The sequence below is a fragment of the Aythya ferina genome (assembly GCF_964211825.1).
Source record: "Aythya ferina genome assembly, chromosome: 5".
Taxonomy (NCBI): Eukaryota; Metazoa; Chordata; class Aves; order Anseriformes; family Anatidae; genus Aythya; species Aythya ferina.
In genome coordinates, this window is record NC_140301.1 from 9,264,426 (window position 1) to 9,282,272 (window position 17,847).

Sequence of the window (17,847 nt, forward strand, 5' to 3'; positions counted from 1 at the left end):
TGAGTCAGCGGGATGTGATGGGCTTTACCTATGCTTCTCTTTAATATTTAGAATTGGTTTTGCTACAAGGTCTGCTATTGCCTAATGGCTTATTTGCTATTTATTTTGTAAAATCAGAGAGAAAAGTTGTCAGAGTAAGCTAATAAAGAGTAATCGTATGCCTACATTTTTTTTTTTTGTTATTGTTTCTTTGAAATTTTAGTTCATTGTCCTGTAAATTCATTTGAAGAGAAATCCATGAGGTACTGAAAAATACTGAGCTTTGCTGTAAAAAAATGTCATAAGTTATTAGCTGGTTATAAAGTACGTAAAACATCAGAATACTGAATCTAAGTTTAAAATCAAGTTATTCTGTAGTCTAGTTAAAGATGTTCTGAAAGTTCTTACTTTCACTGAATTGTCTAAAATAAAAAAGATTTTGGTTCATAACCATGATAAGTATTTTCTAACTTTTCGGCTTTGTTTCTTCTAGGGATTTAAATTATAACAACATGGTAGAGTTCCCTGAAGCCATAAAAGCGCTCCCAAGTCTAAAAGAGTTGTGAGTATTAACTATTATCCCTTTTAAACTGTTTTCTTTATCCTTTCTGTAAATAAAAAGAGAAAAGAAATTCCCAGATTTAAGAATGCTCATCTGATTATGCAGCAGCCTAGATCAGATCAAGTTATGCTAAGCGATGCTGTAATTAAAGGAAAATATAATCAACAGCTACAGAGGGAACCTATTGAAAATGATTTTGGAGTTATATAACCAAGGAATTTATTCAGGAGTACCATTAGCATAGATCTTAATCATGAGCTGGTTTTGGCCTCCCATAGCAGAATTATATATTCACTGATTGTGCATGTTTTCCTTGCTCCCTCCTTAAAAAGGGAAGAGAAGAGAGAAAGCATAAGGTCATGTTTTACACAGAATATTTTCTTCCTACTGAAATATTTTCAGTATAGCTGAAATGGAGTAGACAAAAATTACGCCTTCAAACTTGCTCCTACATACTCCAATTTAACTACAACCCAACTTTTGGCAGGATTAGGAGTTGAATAGGTGTAGTGTATCCACACAAAGAAGATGACTGTTGGTTGAATCTACTGGCGGTATATTTCTAAATGTGGGTTTTCTTTGCTAATATCTTTAGGGCATTTCACAGTAACTACATTTCCATAATTCCTGATGGTGCATTTGCAGGAAACCCCCTTCTAAGAACGATGTAAGTAATTTTCATGCTTCTATTTTTAGTCTGTAGCAGACTGTGACTGTAAGAACAGTGATTGAAACATGTTTTTCATTTCCCAGACATTTGTATGATAATCCTTTGTCTTTTGTGGGAAACTCGGCATTTCAGAATCTGTCAGATTTGCATTCCCTGTAAGTATCACCTCAACTAAATAGTACAATAATTTGATATGAAATGTTGTGGCTAAGAGCTCAAAATAACTGCATTTCCCAACTGCCTCTACCTCTTAATGTGTAATTTTTTTCAGCAGTTAGCTTTAACAAGCATTGTTTTGGTTGGGAACATCCAGTTTCATAAGAAGCTCTGCTAAATATGCTTTACAACATTGTTGTGTTTTTTTTTTTTTTTTTAATCTTCATCACCTTGCGTAAGACATAACCTCAGGCCGAATGCTCAGGTTCTTACCTAAACAAACTCCAGTATGTCCTGGGTGTTTTTTGAACAGGGGTGTACATTGTGAGAATATTTTGCAGGTTAGTGCGTGCATGCTCTCAAACAATACCAGTTCTGGGGGTGAGGAGTAAGCAAAATGGAGTTCAAGCTTTGAGCTACAAACTACCAGAGAGTTTAGGCCCTTTTACTATGTGTTTTGATATGATGCTTTCCAATGTGATTAGTTCCAGTTAATTGCTAACAGAAGTAATTTATTAAACACATTGTTAGTGTAAGAAGCACTTAGAAGAATATCTTCATGTGTAAAATTTCAATAAAGCAGAAATAATAAGGATGTTAGAATGTCTGCTTAGTGAAAATATATACCTGATAGCAAGACTGCATGTCACAGTTCATTTGCATAATAATTTACAGCTAATTTTTGTGGGGATTTTTTTTAGGGTCATTCGGGGTGCCAGTATGGTGCAGTGGTTTCCTAATTTGACAGGAACCATTAATCTGGAGAGCCTGTAAGTATATTCTGCAGAAATAATTTCCAATGATTTCTTGGGTTTGTCCCATGTGAAATGATTGAAATGCGATTTAGTGGGTCTGGAGAGCATCTTGGACATATGTTCTCTTCCTCTCACTAAATGTCTTTGTTGGTGAATCTAGCACCTGACAGCTAAGACACCATCTTCCATTCCTATGTATGCTAGTTTTTTTATATCATCAACAATACAAATATTTTTATACATATATATATATATATTTTTTTTTTCCTAGAACTCTAACAGGGACCAAGATAAACAGTATTCCTGTTAATTTGTGCCAAGAGCAAAAGATGCTACGAACTCTGTAAGTGTACACATTGTGCTCCTATTCTCATCTTGATCAAAATGTTTTGACGTAGAGCTAAATTAAAGAAAAGGTTTTGCTCAGCTAGTAATGCAAAGGCAAAACAGAAGAAGCAAGGTGTGCTGAAAATAAATGCAAAAGAACAAACTGGAAAACGAAATCATTAGGGGGCCAAAGCCATGTTTACAAAGGATGCACACGAAAAAATGGAACAACAGCACTTTGTGAGAAATGGAAGAGTAAAATACCTTTCATTTTACAGGAGAAAAACTGGGATGAAGGAGGATGATGATGCATGATTTATTTTGAAATTCCTGCTTATCTTTTGAACAGAACTTGAAGGGTTGTTTGCAAGTTTCTAGTCTCCCTTTTTTGCTGCATAGTTTCACAGAAAATTCTGGGAGGTACCAGTACCCTAAATCAAAATTTGCAACAAATTCCTGCATCACATACCCTCCATCCAGTTCATCCTAAAAAGCCAGCTTATCAATAAACCTTTTTAGATTACAGTTCTCAGAATTCAGGAAATTTGTACAGTATGATTTTTGGGTATGCGTGTATCCAGACATAGAGCTAAAAGCAGTGCCTATAGGATCAGAACTGTTGTTTGGGAGGGATCACATGAGCTGTTGAAGCCACTACAGAGGTATAGCCTATTTCTCCCTTACATTTCAATTGCAGAACACTAATTTCAGTTGTTAATGTTTGCCAAATAGAGTTTTCAGTTGATTGTTTTTTCTATGCTTGCTCACTTTACATTACGTGTTGAATATTTCAGGAAAGTCAATGATAATTTTGTTCACCTAATTCAGAGAGTTGATGGGGGAGATAGAAAAGTAGCTTTTAACAAGGTTACAAGAATGAAGTGTAAGGCAATAAATCAATGTTTTACAGAGTTTAAAATAGCCTTATTTCTGTTACTTGTTGATGTATGTATGTAACACGTATAGCTGAAGTGCACAACAGGACTAGTCAGGGCAGCTGTCTCCACAGATGATGCTTTTAATTCCCTCTTTAAAAAGTTATTTTCCCTGCCAATCCACTTGGTTGCTAGCAATGAGATGTTTCAGGTAGAACAGAGTTAAACTAAGTATCCTCCTCCCATTTTCTGTTTTGAAGGGACTTGTCTTATAACAATATAAAGGACCTCCCAAGTTTTAAGGGCTGCCACTCCTTGGAAGAAATGTAAGTAGAAATACATGTTGGTTATTTTATTACTTCTTTAGCTAGTACATCGAGTCCTGCTCTCCAGAGTTGTTTTTGCTTCATATTTGAGCATAAGTACAATTTGAAGATTAAGGCCAGAGTGAAGTAATATGACCCTGTCATGATGGACAGACAATTCAACCAGTTGTGTTTTCCTCAATCAGCTAAGGTTTAATTGTTCATTTATCACCAAAAAAAAAAAAAAAAAAAAAAAAAAAGGATGCACGAATCCTACATTTCATAAAGTATTACTATATGCATAAATGGAACGAGCACTTAAGTGTTTTCTTTCATGCCTCTTATTTCTTCCACTCTTCTTCAGTTGCATTCAACTATCAGCCTGTGCTTGGATAAAATACTTGTTTTTTTTTTTTTTTTTTTGTAGTCCCTGTAAGACACATCCGTTCTCAAAACCCATCTGTGTTTTTCCATTGCTTTAAAACTTCCTAAGTTTTATTTCTAGGTCCTATGCAATTTTTCCATGTGCTTATGTTCCTACTTCTTAAACCTCTCTGTTCCTAATCTTCTTGACTTTTAATGAGATGGGAGATAATAGACTTCTCACAGATCTTTGCTGTTACACTGACATCTTCGGGCTTATTGTACACGCTTTTTCTGTAGAACATCGAGCAAAGCATCTTCAGAGCTTGTTGTGTGTGCAGGAAGCCTGTTAGTCTCCAACAAAGGCACCACTGATGTGGTGTTTGTTAGAACATGCTGTTACTGTATATACAGGGGAGCTTAAGGGAGTTTGGAAGGGACATGGGGAGCAAATGTATTGGAGTATAATTTAATTTGGCCATTAGCTCTTGAAGCATTTATCTGCATTTTCCTTTCAAAAATCTGTATTTTGAGAAAAAGAAAGCACACCTGAATCTCCTAAAGATTCCTTGCAGAATTAGGTAGGATTGCATTAAATCTCTATGACTCCTGAAAATTCATAAAGTAATGAATAAAATAAAATTCATAAAGTAAATTAGAAGTAATACAGCCCGCCCTTGACGTTCTCTTCTAAATACTAAGAGATGTGAATTGGGATTGGGCAAAGGTGTTAATAAAAGAGCTTCATAATTGTACTAACATAGCTAATGTGAAATGCAGAGCAGATACCTACATGGTTCCCCTTCAAGGGGAAACTAAATCTTGCCATTGGTAAGGCTAAACCTACTTAGTAGCAGCCACCAAGCTATTCCATGGTTTGAAGTCAGCCCGGTTTGCCAACAAAGTTGTGTTTCTTTGCAGTTCCTTACAGCATAATCAAATCCATGAAATCACAGAAGATACCTTTCAAGGACTGTCCTCCCTTCGTATTCTGTAAGTGTACACAGCTGCATACAGAGTAAAACAATATAATGTTTTTGATTCCTTCCTAAAATGATAGCAGGGCTTGGTGTTACGAATCTGGTTTACGTCCGGTGGCCAGGTATGCTGGATCCTAAGGTGAAGCAAACAATGTGCAAGAAATACGAGCAGCAGCCAGTTTCAGTCCCGTTCTTTATTCTTTGTTTTGCTTTTGTATGCGTATCTAAAGAGATTTTTCTTGGCTAATCTACTGTTCAGCATTATATGCTTTGTATTGGAGCATTCTATCTGTTTCCCTCAAGAGAAGTAAACCACTAAACAAAATTAACCCCTACCTTCACACCTTCACATCAGCTGTATGAAGATCGTATAGAAACACTCCAATTATAAGTAAAAAAAAACAAACAACAACAAAAAACAAACAAACAAACAAACAAAAAAGAATTTGACAGGTCATTTAAATGGAATGTCTTAATTATAAGTCATAGTGGTCCAGCAGGAGCTGGATCTGGAATTAGAAATCCAACCAAGCAGATGCCCTTCTCCTTATTCTTCTGTTCTCTTCCTCCGCCCCTTCTGACTTGCCCTGCTGCAAGTGCGGTTGTCACCAAAGTGATCTAGCTGGCACCTTCACCCTGGGAATGGGTGATGCCAGAGCCTGCCTCTGCCTTGCTGAGTTGCCAGGGCCAAGGAAGGAAGGGAACAGGAGCATTAATGGGATACAGCTGCTACCTTGGTAATGGGATGAAGCCAAATACGTCGGACTGGCCAACAGATCAGGCTGCTACTGCACTTGTCCAGCTGGGGAGAGAAGGGAGGTGGGAGGGTCATTCAGTTTTTCTGACAAAGATATAATGGGTGTGTCACCTTAGCTTTTTTCTCAGAATAATGACTTTTGCAATGTTTTGATGAAACTGCTAAAATAATGTTACTTGGCATTCATTGCAGTGACCTCAGTAGAAATCGGATCCATAAGATCCACAAGGAAGCTTTCATCACCCTTGGAGCTATTGTTAACCTGTAAGTAGGCTATTCTTCTTTTTCTACCATTAAATTGCTGAGATAGGAAATGCTTTCAGCTTAAAACTGGTACATCTCCATCATTTGTTTCATCTATGTGGATCACAAAACCTCTCGTGAACTGGATGCATGCAGGACACAGTAAAATGAGGCATGCTTCTTAGAAGTGCCTGCTGCAGCAACAGTCGTTTTCCAGACCACAGCCTTGGTGTGGGACTTTAAAGACTTCCTACTCCTACAAAGTACGCTTATAGGATCTTCAAAATTGCTTTGTTGTAACGCTATCTTAATATTCATATTTCAGAGACCTAAGTTTCAATGAACTCACTTCAGTTCCAACTGAAGGATTAAGTGGACTGAACCAGCTTAAACTTGCAGGCAATTCTGAGTTGAAAGAAGCTTTGGCAGCGAAGAACTTTGCGAAGCTCCGGTACGTTGGTAAACAACACTACAGAGCGCCTCACTTTTCCTTTGCCTGTAACAAGCAATGTGACAATAAATGAAGCCAGTTTATTAGATAGTACTGATGACAAACGATCATGCCCTTCACTGAGTCCTGCAGTGCCTCGACATTGGTGTATATTAAGGTGTATCCTGACTATTCTGATGGAAAAAAAACATTTGTAGACAATTTTCTTGGAACCTGTTACATTTTTCCTCCACCGCTTTTCAGGCAGATATAATCAGCTGACTTTAGATTAGTGGTTTGGATGGATTCCATTTGTTATTGAACTGAGCACATCTGTCTTTCAGTGCGTGGAAAACGGGAACAGACTCACAGGTGCCTGATTCCATAATCACCACACTTCATACATATGCTGTTTATTCATGGAGGCAAATTATATAAGAGTAACAGTAATCATTTAAATTGGAACCTGTTACTGATTTCAATATGCGGTGGATCAGACAGTGATGAACTGGTTTGCAAGATCTTTGTACACATTGATATTTTGATCCTGAAGAAGTAGTTTAAAATTGTTTTCCATACTGTCCAGTGGAAAAATGGGCATGAAGATACTGTTAATTTGTGTAAGGCTAATAGAGGGTTCTGTGTCAGACTTAAAGACAAGCTTTGGCAATCCCGTGGAAACAACACATTTTTATATTGTTGCTGTTTTTGATCTGTGCTTGAGAACTAATGCACTGTGGGATCCTCCAGACCAGTGTTCCTTCTAAATACTTACAAGAACATAATTCAGGAACAACACCGCAGATAGTTGATATTGTAGCCTTGAGTCAGAAGAAAATAGCTTTTGGTCTGCTATAACTGAGTTGTTTATATGCACTTTTAAAAACTCTGTGTGCACCTATATTTCTTTTCCACCCAGATTAATAGCGTGTACCATTTCTGGAAAACACACAGAAAGACAATAGTAAAACATATTTTTTTTCTGGTCAACAAAACGAACTGAAAAGGAAATATACGTTTTTAATGCAGTGGTCATTTGGAAACTTAACTTTCTTACAAAACAGTTATGCTTTAATTAACTTGCTTGATGAATTTTTGATTTAATTTGTACAGTAACACCAAAAATATTGATCAGAATTTGCTTTGTATAAGGAGGAAAAATAAAGCGAAGAGATAAACGTCAAAAAATATTTTGGTACTCCTTGCTGTAGACGACACTTGGATGCATCACCTGTCCTTTATCTCAGTGAAAAAGTTAATCAGAAGTGGTTACAACTGATGCAATTTAAAATTTATTTTTTTTCTTAGTGACCAGACAAAATACTTATGTTTTAGCACTTAGCCGCTTAATGTTTTTTAACCAAGGTGGTAACGCTATTGTTCATTGTTCTGCCTGTATTTCATTGTTCTGCCTGTATTTCAGGTCGCTCTCGGTGCCATACGCTTACCAGTGCTGTGTGTTTTGGGGTTGTGACTCCTACTTAAACTCAGATGCTGAAGATTCCAGTCACCAAGATCAAGGTACCTTGGTGGATCGTGAGAAGGGTAAGGGTACTTATCCTAGTGAGGAATATGTGTTAGGACAGCAATAGGTTTTTTGGGCCAGACTAGACCAAATAAAACGTCTATTGTCTTTGAGTAAGAAAATAATGAAAATGTCATCTTCATAGGGGTACTGAAACCGTCTGTGAAAGTGATTAGCAGTTCCTGGCCAGGTGGGGTGGGCAATGCCAAGTTCTTTCTAAATGTGTGAGAACTGCCTGTTGTTTAAAACTATTTCCCACTGCCAGATTGTTTCCATTATTTTCTGCCAGAGCAGAAGATGTTTTATTGATCTCAGTATTTCAGCCTTCCTGTACAGAGAGCTTGTCCTTACTCTATCTAGTTCAAGGCCTTGTAGATCTTTTCCCTGTTGCTTAAAAATGTTGCTGTTGTGTTGCAAAACACTGTGAGTAGCTACCCTGGGCAGTAGTAACTTACACTGCTGCAGCAGTTTCTGCGCTGAGCATTGGACCACTTGTGGCAAACTGGAACAGCTCCGCTTGTTATAGGCTAGAAAGCTGGTGAAGTGTTAGGTCTTTGATCTTTCAAAGCTGTTCTTCCATCCTAGGCAGCTTTGTTGCATTTCCCTCTTTATTTTTTTCTGCAACTAACCTGGTTTTCATTTTATTTGAGTACAGCTGATGCAGATGTTCTGAGAAATGATGAAAATGCAGAACTGGGACAGACTATTATTCACTGTACACCAGCAACAGGTAAATCTCTTAAAGTGCTTTAGCCTCATGGCAAACTTCAGGCAAGGTGTTATGCAAATAGCTGTCAACAGAATTGTGTTGTATTCCTCTCTTCCTCTGTACAGAGAAGGTTAAACTGCAGTGCTTGGCTGAAACTTCATTTGATGCCATTGTTTTGGACAAGCAGTCACAAGGAATTGGCTCAGCTTTAGACATAGTATTGTATGGGAGAAATATGTTACAAAAAAAAACAAGTTGGTTTCCGTACACAGAGCATGCTAGATTGTGATACTTATATTTGGACCTTTCTGTGTTTGATGCACTGCCCCCTAATTCTGCATTACTCTTGCCAAGGAAGTATTTGTGGAGCAGACTGTATGAATGATCATCTGCTCCAGTGAGAAGTTAGCCTGCGCTTTTATCAAACTGCTGTCATTTGTGGTTTAAGCTAAGCCTGATGTTTTTGCAGGAGAGAGGATGAGGCATTCTCAAGGGATCTGTTCTCTCAGTCCTGCCTTAGCAGCATTAATTGACAGCAGAGGGCTGTTACAGGTAGCTGGAGTAGCATCTTAAACTGCTACAGATATCTGTGCTATGAGTACTCTTATTGGCATACCAGAACTATTCCAATTTGGGCTTGAACAGTCCAGGAGCATTGAAAGCCTTTGATCTCGCGGATGAATATTTTCATTCTAGGCAGTTTCATTGCTCCCCTTCTGCTTATCTTCCTTCTTCTGCACATTTCCACACACGGTTCCACTCAGCCCCTAAAGCACAGGCTATGATGCCTCTTACTTCCTCACCTTTGCCGTGGGCTCTCAAGAAGAGAGAAGCTTTTATACATCTTGTATCCTTCTGTTTGCATAAACAGGAATACGTAGATAAGGGGGAGAGTATGCTTTGAGGAAAACTGATTCTGGATGAACATGGATTTTTCAAACCTGTTTTCATTTTTTCCGCCTTTACTGGTATTTTATGTCTGTTATGAAACTTCATCTGTTTGCTCTTCATCTTTTGGTATAGCTCTGTCTGTAGTCTACAGAATACTGCAAGGATTTCTAGGTCACTTTGTAGTGGTACTAATGTAACTGTATGATCTGAGAGTGAATTGAACCAATGCTGCTTATTTGCTTTTGATCTGCTCACAGAATGAGAGTTCAGATGCTACGTTATATGGGTTAAATCTTTAAAGCCTTTAGCTCTCTTTTTGCCCATGCCAGAGATGCTGTAACTCTAAAGGGAATGAAGAGCTTGTTTTACAAGTTCACAATTTAACTTGTTTTTCACCAGTCCCTCCCTTACTAACAACTTATGACCAGACGACAGCACAGCAGGGAAAATAAGTAGGACACTCCACCCACCACCTGAAGTTCTGAATCATTGCTCATCCCATAGAGCACTTTCCACCTTGCCTAATGGCAGGAATGGATTGCTGAACAGTGGCACTTAAGTAGCATAGCGCTGAAAGCAGCAAAACTCATAGCATGAATGTCCCTGCTGGGTTGGGAATATTAGTGGGAGAGGAGGCTAACTTCGTACTATGATAGTTAGAGAGAATGGGAGTTGGGAGAATGACAGGAAGGTGTGGTGGAGATTTTTGGTTGTGTAAAGATGACCCATGATACAGCTACTAGATAGAAAAGAAACCAGTTTGATTTTCAAAACACAGAATTTGCATTTTTAAATTTCCTAAGTAGGAAGTTGTTTTTAAGTATATTGAGGTTAGCAGATGTTGCTCAATAGAATGGTCTGGATGGGAAGAAAAGAAAGACCATCATCTGCAACCCCTTGCGACATGCAGGGACACCTCCCACTAGAGCAGGGTGAACGTCCATGGTGAATGTACTTCAGAAATAATTTCCTGAGTAAGAGATGCTCATTGGAGTATACCTGCAAAAAAAGGGATTGTACTACTGTTTTTGCTGGTCTCATAATCCAATTAACAGCATTATTTCTTGCTCAGAAATGAAGCTTGCTCGTTTAAACAAACAAAAAGATTCTTTCCGGACTTGTCAGTTGAGTTATTTCTGGAAGTTGCTTTAGGCCTTGGGAGTTTCTCCTCCTGACGTTTAATCTCTCCGTGCAGTCAGCGTTAGGAATGGGTTGTGCTTACCTTTCGCCTGCCTAGAAGGAGGGGACGAGGCATGTGGGGCTGAGGGCTGCCTGGCCGTGGCTCAGAAGCTGCTCCGGCAGTGTGGTTTGGCGTTCCTCTGCTTCGCCTTCAGCTCGCAGGGGGCCAGACTGCACAAGAGATCCCTCGGTATTGTGTTTGGGACAATTAGCAGCGCTTAATGGAGATGAAGGAGAGGTTAAACTCTTCTAATTGTTACATAAAATCAGTGGGATTTCCCCATGGAATAAATAGCAATTAGAAGGATTAGAAGGGTAAGCAGAAACAGTGACCTTTTTTTCCCCTTATCTTGCTTTATATCATTAGACATTTCATTTATCTGTTTTTTGTCACTTAGTTCTTCACCTCAGTGGCAAAAGAAGAAGAAAATCCAATTTTTCCTATGACTCTGCAAACTCTCAATGCCTTCCAGTGATGGGGGTGGGAGAGAGGGTCTGTGGTGAATTCCTGTCCCTATTAAAGCTGATAAATTGAATTTGTTGGCTGTTTTACAGATGTTTCCTTGTGACCAAAAGCTACTCCGGAAGGCATGTTTGTGAATCATTTTTTGAGAGAAATGTTACTTATAAGGGAAAAGGAATTTTTTTTTTACAAGTCGGTTTTGAACTTTTGGTTTTATTTAGTTATCAACCTTTTTATGAAATATGAAATATTTTTTAAAAAGTATTTAGGGGGCACTAACAAAAGCTATTTTGAGTAGCTGAGAGGTAATTAGGTTTGTTTATCTAGTTTGTTTATAGAAAGTATTCCCAAGTGACCATTCATTGCAGTAATTATTATTTCAGGCATAATTAATTAGTAAATAGCTTCAGCAGAGCAGTTTACTTTCAACTGACCTATTTCGCAGTTCAGCTGGGTACTCTATTCATGAATTAATGAATGAGGAGGGCTCTTGTAATACCTTTGAAAATCTTGCTTATTAAGGCACGAGTTTTCTCCCTAAATTGGTTGTCCTTTTGTTTTTTTTTTCTTCTAGGTGCTTTTAAGCCTTGTGAATATTTACTGGGAAGCTGGATGATTCGACTGACTGTCTGGTTTATTTTTTTGGTTGCTTTGTTCTTCAACCTGCTTGTCATGTTAACAATATTTGCATCTTGTACTCCATTGCCATCTTCCAAACTGTTTATAGGCCTGATTTCTGTCTCTAACTTATTCATGGGAGTCTATACCGGTATTTTAACTTTCTTGGATGCTGTCTCTTGGGGAAGATTTGCTGAATTTGGCATATGGTGGGAGACTGGCAGTGGTTGCAGAGTTGCTGGGTTTCTCGCAGTATTTTCATCAGAAAGTGCCATTTTTTTCCTGATGCTGGCAGCCGTTGAACGGAGCTTCTCTGCGAAGGAGATCATTAAAAAGGGGAAAAGCAATCGGCAAAAACAGTTTCAGATAGCAGCAGTCCTCGCTTTCCTGTGTGCTATGGTAGCAGGATGCTTACCACTTTTCCATAAAGTGGAGTATTCGGCATCACCCCTTTGCTTGCCCTTCCCCACTGGAGAGACGCCTTCACTAGGCTTCACGGTAACTTTAGTGCTCCTGAATTCGTTAGCGTTTTTGCTAATGGCTATTATCTACACTAAACTTTACTGCAACTTGGAAAAAGAGGACCTCTCCGAAAACTCACAGTCCAGCATGATTAAGCATGTCGCTTGGCTAATCTTCACGAACTGCATCTTTTTCTGCCCTGTTGCATTTTTCTCGTTTGCACCGTTGATCACTGCAATTTCTATCAGCCCTGAAATAATGAAGTCTGTTACTCTGATATTCTTCCCGTTACCCGCTTGCCTGAACCCAGTTCTGTACGTATTCTTCAATCCAAAGTTCAAGGAAGACTGGAAGTTGCTCAGACGCCACTTGACCAGGAAGAACGGAGCAGTAGCAATTTCCGTCAACACCCAAGGGGGCTGCGTGGCGCAGGACTTTTACTATGACTGTGGCATGTACACCCATCTGCAGGGGAACATTGCCGTGTGCGAGTGCTGCGAATCGCTCCTCTTGTCCAAGCCCGTGCCATGTAAACACTTAATCAAATCACACAGCTGCCCCACGCTGGCAGTGGTGCCTTGCCAAAGGCCGGATGGCTACTGGTCGGACTGTGGCACCCAGTCTGCCCACTCCGACTACGCGGACGAGGACGATTCCTTCGTGTCGGACAGCTCAGACCAAGTGCAGGCCTGCGGCCGCGCATGCTTCTACCAAAGCCGAGGATTCCCTTTGGTTCGCTATGCCTACAACATACCCAGAATTAAAGACTGAAAGGCTTTGCCGTCAGCTCTTCTGACGAAGAGGTATAACGCTTCGTAGGCCGTTACCTGTTTTGACCTTCTCAAGCAGGAAGCACTTTTGTAATCGTTGTTTAGCGTCGTTTGTAAAGAAGGGAAGTGGGCAGTAATTTCTTGAGCCATACGTTTAAAAATAATGAAACGAATAAATAAATTGCCCTGACTGTAAATAATTGGTAAACCAAATTTGTTACCCAATATTTTTACTCTTTCCAAGCAATAGTGGTTCCTTTTATACGGTTTTTACATGCCTAGTGGTCTGTTTCCGTGTTGTGCTCCAGTTGTATTTACTTCTGCTGGTGGTGAGGTAAGTTCTGATGATTTTTTTCCTGCCAAAGCACAATATAAAGGACAGCTGTTAATATTAAAGAAATTATTTTTAAATGTGACTTTTCTATAATTAAGCAAACAACTCTCTTGCTAGCTTTGTATAGTGTATTCAGCATTGAATCTCAGGATGAATTTTACTGCAGGGCCAAAAAAAGGGATTAATTCTCCCATAATAACTGTGAGAGCAATATAGTAATACCGTGTTTCTTTTGTATTTCAAGCCAATGTTCGATCTTTTTTAGACAAAGAAAAGATTGCTATAGCAAAAGCAGTTGTAATCCACAATATCTGCAGACTATGAAACATCAATATTAACAGCTGTCAGGCACAATAGGGCTGAATGCATTTTTCAGCGACGATGCATTACTTCAGGTGAAACACAGCAACTTTCTTCAGTATTACGCAGTAGGGTCACGCTGTTAGGAGGAATATCGATGCATCGGGTGGCGTATTAGCAGTGCTGTCAATGTATACAGCTCGTGTGCTTGCAGAAAAAGACTGCCTAATACTGCGCAGCCTGTTGAATGTTGGTGCACCCCAATAATATCTATGAATAGACTGAGATTTTAGCAAATGGAGAGAAAACAAAAGAATTTTACAATTAAAAAAAAAAACAAACACCGTATTGTTGCCAATTATTTTATAGAGTGTGATGTACACCGTGCAAAGTCACTGATTTTCATGTAAGTCCGTGTTTTATTTTAAAACCATTTAAGTCTTGAGGCCCAAATGATTTAAGTACAATCAGTGATTCGTTGATTTAGTTTGAAATCTGATCAATTTATATTATATCAGAGTTATGAATGCTCGATTAGGTAATTATGTTCCTCAACTATGATAAATCAAGAGCAAATTCACTGCCATCCCAGTTACTCTGGAGACATTCTTCTTAAGATTTAAAGCTAGATTGCTGTTTTGAGAATTAACCTGTATATACTGTTCATACAATGAATTTTTATCTTTGTATTGTAAATTATTTGATAGAACACATGATGGGAAATGTGGCTTCAGTTCATTTTGTTAATTAAAGCTACCTCCTAAACAATAGTGGCTGCCAGTAGCAGAATGTTTAAAACATGGTTTATATACTTTTTGCATTGTAAATAGACATGGTTGTATATTGTCACTGTAATAAAAACAGAATCCTTGTATATCGAAAACATGTAGTTTGTATAAAATACGGGAGGATTATTTACTGTAATGCTGTTAATTTTGTAAGCCAAAATATTCACATGTAAAAACAAAGGAGAAAACCCACCACCCAGAGTTGTTAATTCTTATATTTACACTCATGAATATTAGAGCCATCTGCAATTAGCATGGAATGTTACACTGAAAACAAATAAAGGGTACATGAATATTGATTGTTATTTATCTCTGTTTTTCAGAAGTTTAGGCTAAAAATGGTGCACTTGCATGAAATTGTAGACAACAATGAGCATATTTAATGTGGTTAGAGCTTTGGGAAGGAATAGCCAGCAAAATAAGTAAGCTGCCAGTTTACATGTGGATCTGTGATCTCTGACTAATGGTGCCTCAGGGCCTGCAAATGATTAAAACATTCAGAGAAGCGCTTGCGCTCTTACACAGCAAACGCTTTAAAAAAAAGACATTATGTACCGTATTTAACTTCAAATGTGATACATATTGGAAAGTCATACAGAGGATGATTTTATGTTTTTGATAGCATTTCCCTGCTAATCGGTACTTTTCTTAAGCTGTAGTTTTGTAAGAGTCACGGTTTGTTCCATGCTCCCTCTGTTGGCCAACTAGTCACAGGTAACAACAATACTTCTAAGAAGAGTACTCCTCAAAAAGGAAAACCAATTTCAGATGGAGTTTTATAATTAGCAGGAAGGAAATCCAATTATCAAGGTGCCAAGTGCATATTCCAACAATATTCTTGAGCATGGATATATGTCACCCGCTGTTTAACAAATGAGTCGTCACTGAAATGCTATGAAAGTGGCCAAATGTAGTTCATTTAGAACTCTAATATTCAAAATGTGTTTTTTTTTTGTTTTTTTTTTTTCCAGTTAACTTCTAATGCAGTCAGTCCAGTGTCTTCCAACACGTGCAGGTTTTATTGATAGAGGTGAAGGAACGCAGGCAGTAGCTAGTAAAATCAACCTGTTGAGAAGTAGTGCTGCAAAACTTGCCTGGCTCAGCATTGCTGCGTGCCCAACATGACCACGTAAGAGCGCAGAGAAGCACAGCTACCAGGTACCAGATAAATCCCTTGTCACATCCTTGCTGGGCAAGCTGATCTCTGTAGCTGTGCCTAATGTTCAGATGTTCACAGCTGCAACAGAAAAGATCTGCTGAGAATTCGCTCCCTCTCTTCCTGGCTCCAGAAGTGGTGTCAGGTGTGTGGGGACAGCTTGCCTCGAAGCTGCGCTGTGTTGGTAACACGTGGGGGGGATTGCTTAGCTCTGTACGAGTTGATGTCCAGAGCGCTCTCCTCCCTTGCTAGGCAAAGCTTCCTAATGTCCATTTTGATATCCAGGCAAGTGAAACCTCCTAAGTTACATCCTTCTTGGGTGTCCACAGGAATTCAGTACCAAACTTAGCAGACACAAGAAATTTGCTGTTCACTTTAAACAAATGAAATCTTGAGCAAGACAGGGATTTCTGCTGTAGTGAGGAAGCAGCTTTCTGTAAATGGGGTAGAGGAGAAAAACAGAAAGTGCCAAAAGTTGTTGCTAAGATGTTCGACACCTGCCCCCATTAAGTTTACGGACAGCTGTTAACCTGCTCTATGGAAGCATTCTGGTGAGATCTCTTAATCTGGAAGGGAGCCTCATTATTCTTACAGAAATGATGCACCTACTCAGCAACTGTTTGGCGTGAATCCCTTTTGACTTGTTTCATTTCTCTCCAGTGGAACTTCCTGAGTTTAATCACACGTTTAGTCAGAAAATTCCAAGTTGCACAAGGATACTTTTGACTTCGATTACAATTTTTAATCCTTTGGTTTTAATTTATAGGGTAATGTTTTTAATTAAAAGCAGAATGCACAGTTTGTTTCATATGTACTCTCAATTTAATAACTTTTAATTACATAGATGCTTTTGATCTTTTACTGCTAGCATAATAAGTTTATTTTTAGGTAGAGATTTTTAATATTGCCTTTCATATACTGTACAGTAGAATCTGAGCAATTTACTCTGGAGCTAGAGTTCAGTTGAGTGTGATTCCCAAAATAAGGAAATGAATGAAAGGTGGAGCAGGATAAAGCATCACAAATTACTGTGTTTTGTTTACTGCTGTATAGTGTAGGAACTTGGAGGATGAATGGACACATTCCCTGTTGTTGCATCCGTGGCACTACACTAGTGTAAAATACCATCATTTAGGTCTTACCTAACAAGTATTTGTTAATGGGAATTTGTTAATTTGTTAATGTTGTGGCCTTTATTATAAGGAGATTCGTTCAAATTTGACAGCAACAATTTGTGAGGTATATCAATGGTTTCCAGTAACAAAAGCATAACCTACAAGTGTCTTTTGAAAACTCTAGCCCAAAAGCGAGTGAATAAATCTGTTAATAACTGATGCTTTAAAAGAGTATAAGGACTGAGGTAAAGACTTTGTATGAAGTAGCCAAGCAAGTGAAGGTTGTTCAGCAGCAGGCTGTGATCTCCAACTAACACAAAAAACGGGTGCATTTTGGTTGAATATAAGGTGAAATCCAGCCCAGTGAGTTGAGCACGAATCATACTATTGATTTGAAAAGATGAGATTTTACGAAGTTTGTTTCATAGAATTGTTGCACGTTCCCCTAAAAAGAGAAACACGTCTTCCCAAGGCTGTGGTCCTTGAAAATAGCTGGCTCCGTTTGTGCAACCTACAGAAAATCTGGACTGGGACCAGTAGTGGGTATGGCTTATTGCAAGGATGGGAACCCATCAGAAAGTGAAGGAAAACTGAAGTTATCCAAGACCCCTCAGGATGCCTAGCATCTAATGAAGCAGAATTACAAATGAAGGTGCAAAAATAGCTCATAGACTAGCATAGACATTGATCGGTCAACTCCGATGGTGAGCATGGATCCAAGTAGCTTTCTTCCTCGCAGATGCACCTGCTGTACCACTTACTTTTGCCCACACCAGAAAAATCTGAAGACTCAAATTCATGTACGTGCATATGGCTTAAATTTTGTATTTTTTTTTTCTGTTTGAGTAAAACATAGACAAAATGATCTCAAAATGTGTGCTTTGTTGATGCCAAGAAGCTTAAGGCATGTTTGTGCCTCAGTCTAGTCTTTTTATTTTCAGTAGGATTATTTTATGCTTTTTCTGTGTTCCTAAATGTAGGTATGGAACTAGACGATACATCTGAGAGCAACGTAATTTGATTCTTTTCATTAAAACTGACTGGTATTAAGCTTAACTGAGAGGTTTCCTCCTGATGGCCATTATGTTCTCTGAGGCTGAGCTGATCAGAATACAGTTGAATTTCTAAAATTTGA

General features: G+C 38.6%; 1 protein-coding gene across 2 annotated transcripts in view; it reads left to right on the forward strand.

Moving 5' to 3' along the window:
* Nucleotides 1-14,740, forward strand: part of LGR4 (leucine rich repeat containing G protein-coupled receptor 4) — a 73,797-nt gene extending 59,057 nt beyond the window's left edge. The window contains exons 7-18 of one of the 2 annotated variants that reach the window (XM_084520757.1): nucleotides 473-541; nucleotides 1,137-1,208; nucleotides 1,295-1,366; nucleotides 2,069-2,137; nucleotides 2,394-2,465; nucleotides 3,585-3,650; nucleotides 4,914-4,985; nucleotides 5,922-5,993; nucleotides 6,298-6,423; nucleotides 7,826-7,923; nucleotides 8,583-8,657; nucleotides 11,744-14,740. In XM_084520757.1, the coding sequence (XP_084376883.1) occupies nucleotides 473-541; nucleotides 1,137-1,208; nucleotides 1,295-1,366; nucleotides 2,069-2,137; nucleotides 2,394-2,465; nucleotides 3,585-3,650; nucleotides 4,914-4,985; nucleotides 5,922-5,993; nucleotides 6,298-6,423; nucleotides 7,826-7,923; nucleotides 8,583-8,657; nucleotides 11,744-13,020 (2,140 nt within the window). In that variant the 3' untranslated portion in view covers nucleotides 13,021-14,740. Of the gene's footprint in view, nucleotides 1-472; nucleotides 542-1,136; nucleotides 1,209-1,294; nucleotides 1,367-2,068; nucleotides 2,138-2,393; nucleotides 2,466-3,584; nucleotides 3,651-4,913; nucleotides 4,986-5,921; nucleotides 5,994-6,297; nucleotides 6,424-7,825; nucleotides 7,948-8,582; nucleotides 8,658-11,743 lie in introns of both variants that reach the window. The other variant, XM_084520756.1, reaches the window with a different exon arrangement.
* The last annotated feature ends 3,107 nt before the right edge of the window (nucleotides 14,741-17,847 follow it).